The 5,684-nt window shown below is 32.6% G+C and overlaps 1 protein-coding gene across 1 annotated transcript in view; it reads right to left on the bottom strand.

Annotated features, from left to right (window-relative positions):
* The window catches only part of LOC111086440, a 57,115-nt gene that overhangs the window by 12,898 nt on the left and 38,533 nt on the right, over positions 1-5,684 (bottom strand). Inside the window, exon 3 of the mRNA XM_022389284.1 lies at positions 1,456-1,608. Within this exon, the coding sequence (XP_022244992.1) occupies positions 1,456-1,608 (153 nt within the window). The remainder of the gene's footprint in view (positions 1-1,455; positions 1,609-5,684) is intronic.

Here is a 5,684-nt window from a genome sequence, read left to right as displayed (position 1 = left end):
ACATGGCATTGGTAGTATTGGTAACCTTGTCCACCTTCTTGTAGGTCACACTACGGCCATTGACAACTTTTCTCGATAATATCAACATCCAAGTATTGGTAACCTTGTCCACCTTCTTGTAGGTCACACTACGGCCATTGATAACTTTTCTCGATAATATCAACATCCAAGTATTGGTAACCTTGTCCACCTTCTTGTAGGTCACTTGATAACTTTTCTCGATAATATCAACATCCAAGTATTGGTAACCTTGACCTTCTTGTAGGTCACACTACGGCCATTGACAACTTCAAACAAGAGGATATCAATCGTACATGAAACGTTCACAATTTAAATACATTAACAAGCAAGCGCGATAAAGACGAGAAAGAGACTAAAAAGAAAACAAATATTGATTCATTGGAAAAACTTTCTATACATAAAAAGTTAAAAAGTATCGGTGGAAAAGGTTCGTATGAAATATACATGTCAACAAGTTAACAAACTTCCTGTCATAAAGAACCCGGATATCATTAATTATGTAGCTAACACACAAAGTGTTTACACCTTGACAGAATTAAAAGCGTACAAATTTTTTAGGGACTTATAGTTATGCCACCAGTGGATTTGATGGATGTTTGTCAGTTGGGTCTAATCAAGTAAGTGCCTGTTTTGATCAATGTAAAAATTTACGATTACAAGGTTAAAATGTCTGACAAACATTGAAATACACACATGTACCTGTGCTTTTCTTTATCAGGGTATGGCTTTGGATACTTTCTAGGGGAAGAGGGCTCAACTATACAGATTTGAAATTATGTGCAAGATGCGTCTAGAGTAGAACCATTTTGAATATTATTGTCAAACTTCACTCTAGCATTGTTTGTTTATAAATCACATAAGCTTGGCTCGATAGGTATCAACTTTTGTTTGACTTAACGATGGCGGATGAACAATAAGATGGTCGAGTGTGTGATGTTATGTGAAAAATAACTGTTCTTCTTTGTTTCTCTGTAATTCACTAAGTAGGCCCAACTTTATCAAATGTCCTTTAAAGAAGTGCCGAAAACACCGCTTACAGTGAGGATACCCAATTGATGACCTAATTGAGTGGTCATAGAGACTTTTTGTAGTTTACGTGTCACTCATCATTAAGACTAATTATTGTTAATTGTAATCCATCCAATCCATGGTGGTTATTTTGGTTAAGTATCTTTCAGGGCCTGCTTCTCTTCATCCCGCTTCGTGACCAATAGGAAGGGACTTTAACAAGAAATGTATTGAAATTCTTTGAACTACACGTCGCGTGAAATTATTCGATCTCCATCAGATTAATTGTAAATTTTATTACAAATTTTATAAACCCTTCTTGTACTGGTAGAATTTATGTAACAAATGTTTTGTCTAATGACAGAGATTATTCTTTCCATAAAATTTCTAGTCGAAAATAAATGAAAGGAAAAAAAATAATCAAACCTTGCCCGAGAAGAAGCGGAAGCCGAAAATGTCGTAAAACAGTAGGTGTTCTTTTCCAAAACGTGTTTAGGTTTAAATACAGCACAAGTAGGCCACTAATCACACCTTGCGCCACACACAGTCCCGAAGCAGCTGTTTTACACGTCTTTCCATCTAAAAAATAAAATATTAGTAAGATATCAAATTAAGGTGTCACCATAAGCTTTATGACTGTATTTCCTGAATGATATTTTGCTTTTATACAATGAAAATATACGTAACGAAGCTAGAAAGTCTCATATCACCCATAATGCACTAAGACGTTTGGGTACTTAAATTTAATTAAAACATTACATTCCAAAGTATAAACTAGATAACGGATCGGGTTCGTCTATTGAAACGTCCTTGTTTGGAGTTTTGGAAATGCATAACAATAATGACTTCAAAAGTTGCAATCCGTTTCGACTACTTATCTTTTGCCTTATTGTTTATATTTTGAACCACGTAAAAATACCGGTCTTAGCAAATAAAACAGTAACTAAAAATTAAAAAAGAGACAACAAAATATTAAAAATAACAAAAATGAAACTTTAATATTTTATGTGCAACTTTTTGTTATATTAACATTTACTAAGTTTGATTAAGATGTGGTTTGATACTTTTCTCAATATAATCCACCCAACTATATGTGATCCTGCTAGTTAAATTAAGAGCAGTTTAACAGGCAGAACAAAAAACAAGAAAAATAACATCACCGTGTTTACAATAAGTTTGATTAAGATGTGGTTTGATACTTTTCTCAATATAATCCACCCAACTATATGTGATCCTGCTAGTAAAATTAAGAGCAGTTTAACAGGCAGAACAAAAAACAAGAAAAATAACATCACCGTGTTTACAAAACTTATTTCCTGAAATATTTTTTCGGTTCCTTTCTCTTTTTGTTTGGTCATTCAGTTTTATAATCTCACATTTTTATCCTTTATTTTGGATATAATCGTGAAAACAATTGGAAAGATAAGTACATAACACTAGTGTTCTTGCAGGAATAACACATATTTCTCTTCTGGTTGACTGGTATCAGACAAACTCAAACCAATGGAGTTCGGAATCACTGTGATAAAGACAGTAGACATGTTTCCTAAGGAGGAAACTCCAATTACAAATGGATAATTCGGGATCTTCCTATTGCTGGAACACAACACGTTCTATGTTTCAGCTCATCTATATAATATTTGAATACCAGTAATTTCTTACATTTTCTCTTGTAGCTTCTCACAGTTGTTGTTCAGAAATCTGGTCAGTTTAGCAAAAACAAAGAAAAACGCGAAAAAAAAGGAGCTTTGTTTCTTAGCGATTCGCTCGTGTTCTTCGGACATCTGAATATAAAGTGTTTGCTTTCTATGAACTCTATGAAACTCTTAAAGCAGAGTCTCTTTCCTTACTCTCTGGATTTCGTATGATATTTATTCAGTTTTATACGATATTGTTTTCGTGATCTAGTTTATTACTGGCGAATTGAGAACAGTGTGTTACCAAAACGTGAATTACAAGTACTCATAATAATAATATAATGATTTTATTTTTGAAATGAACGCATTATATATATGTCTAGTATTAATATATTCTAGGATTTTAGATGTTAGCTTTTTATTTAGCCTGTTAATCCACCAAGTCAGACTAAGAAAACCAATACTCTGGGATTGAATCAGGTTATGTTTCACCAGTTAAAAAAATGTGGGTGGTCAGTATTTTGGACATCTCTCTAACTATTACACGCTAAATGCATGCCTTGATATACGAAAAGACCGCTGCTACCAAACTTGTTGAAAATAGATCGCATGTATTAGCTTTAAATTGTGCTATTTATTTCACTACGAAGACACTAAAAACAGCTAATAACCTCTTACTGGACATCTTCACATCTACTATAAATACTCATTTGCTGATTGTGGAATCGGATGAAGCCAGAGACGTCGAAATATATTCAACAGATTGATATTATGCAGGAAATATAACTGGTAAATTTGTATTCAAAACACATGTACTACATTGTACGCTACAAAGATTAAGAGTTATTTATTCACACACAAATATCTGATTGCAGTAAGTTGACTAACTTATCGAAGTTAAAGTGAAAAACCCTAGGTTATCGCTTCTAGAAAATTAGCAAATACAAACAAAACGGATCTGTCTTGGATGGTTTGTAACATTGTGTACGTTGTACAAAGAACATAAATAATAGGGTATATCTAACGTTAATCTGCAGAAATCTGAAATAACAGACATTTTTAATCATTAAGAATCACTGGAAAACAAGTCTATCGTTTGTGGATTCGACAATTAAAGATCTTAAAACAGTTATTAATTAAATATAACTAATTAGCGGACAGTTGGAAACGTTCACTAATTAGTCATAAAAACAATAACTCGTCATCAGTACACAATGTAATACTGTAAACTGACTGGTTCAATGTTTTTCACGAACTAGCCACGGCACCTTCCGTCCAAATGTTACCTCTTATTTAACAAAATGACTGAAAACACTAATAAAGATCAAGAGCAATTATATCGCATGTAAACATTTACTAAAGGTTCAATATTTATTAATGAAAAATAATAACTTTGTTAGCAGCAAAAAAAAACCGTTGGAGGTACTTCATAGGCTTTCTAGTTATGTAAAATGAAAGCAAGTAAAAACCAATATGAAAACAGCAGATAATCAAGTAAAAAGTGTTTTTATTTTGTTGTTTTTAAGAAAATGTAAAACTCAGGTGCTCAGGCCCAAAATATCCTGAGTTTAACCACATATGCACCATTCGCGGCCATTTGTAGGCGTGATAATATGGTGGAAATGTGTGTGTGTGTGTGTGTGTTTTCTTATAGCAAAGCCACATCAGCCTGTCTGTTGTGTCGATCAAGGGGAATCGAACCCCCTAATTTTATCATTGTAAATCCGAAGACTTACCGCTATCCCACCGGGGGATGGAGGGAATGGGAAAGAATAAGACTGAAACATAAGAATAATTTAGAAAAGAAACTGAACAACTTAACTGAGAAAGATGTACGTTCTACGAGTAACTTGCAAAATATGTATGTCGTACAAAATGCAAATATACTAATCTACTTGATAAACCTAAAATAGTAAACCTGTCCAAAGAAAATACTACAGCAGAGCAAGTTAAAGTTGTTGAGCTGGGTTGGAATTTTCTATAGATAACAGAATGTCAACGACAGATCTAATTATATCAATCGAAACAAAGTTGGTGAAAAAGTTAAGTCAAAAAGTAACTTTTATAATTAAAATAAAATAATTAAAACATTGTAATTTTCTATAGATAACAGAATGTCAACGACAGATCTAATTATATCAATCGAAACAAAGTTGGTGAAAAAGTTAAGTCAAAAAGTAACTTTTATAATTAAAATAAAAATAATTAAAACATTGTAATTTCTAAAACAGATAAAGGAGGGCAGGTTTTTATATTAGGCAAAAGCAATTACAAGTAAAGTATTATAAATCTTTTAAATGATGGTTCATATAATGAAATAAATAAAGACCCTACGAAAGTAGTACAGAGTAAAGTAAAAACAATTGTATAATACCTTAACAACGAACGAACAAAGTAATCTTATACCGTTCTATTATATTTTACCTCGTTTTTATGCTCTCCCGAAGGTTCATAAAATTGAGATACCATTCCGCCCAATTGTTGTTTGTTTGTTTTTTTTAAGTTAAGCACAAAGCTACACAATGGGCTATCTGTGCTCTGCCCACAACGGGTATCAAACCCGTATTCTAGAGTTGTAAGTCTGCAGACATACCGCTGTGCCACTGGGGGGCCCCAATTGTTGTTAACAGAGGATCGTCAACATATCTATAGTTTCATTATTTAAAATGTTCTTTTTTAAACAAATTCTCACACATTTACAATTCGTTTGAATTTATTAATAAGATTAAGAATATTAATATAGAAGAAAATGGTTGCCAAGTTTCATTTGTTGTAGTAACATTGTTCCCAAATGTAACAATAGAAGAAGTATTATGTTGTTTTGAAAATAGGTTACTAGCCAGTAATTCTTTCCATGTCTAGAAGTATATGATATTATAAATTTAACAAAGCTGTCTGTAACTAACGGTTATTTTAAAGTGGAAATGAAACTTACAAACAAAATAAAGGTTTGTCCATGAAGTCACCTATATCACCTCTGTTAGCAGAAAGTTTCGGGCGCTAGAAACATAAGTAAAA

The sequence above is a fragment of the Limulus polyphemus genome, unplaced genomic scaffold (genome assembly GCF_000517525.1).
Source record: "Limulus polyphemus unplaced genomic scaffold, Limulus_polyphemus-2.1.2 Scaffold1100, whole genome shotgun sequence".
In the NCBI taxonomy this organism is placed as follows: Eukaryota; Metazoa; Arthropoda; class Merostomata; order Xiphosura; family Limulidae; genus Limulus; species Limulus polyphemus.
This window is presented reverse-complemented; position numbering and strand designations above follow the sequence as displayed.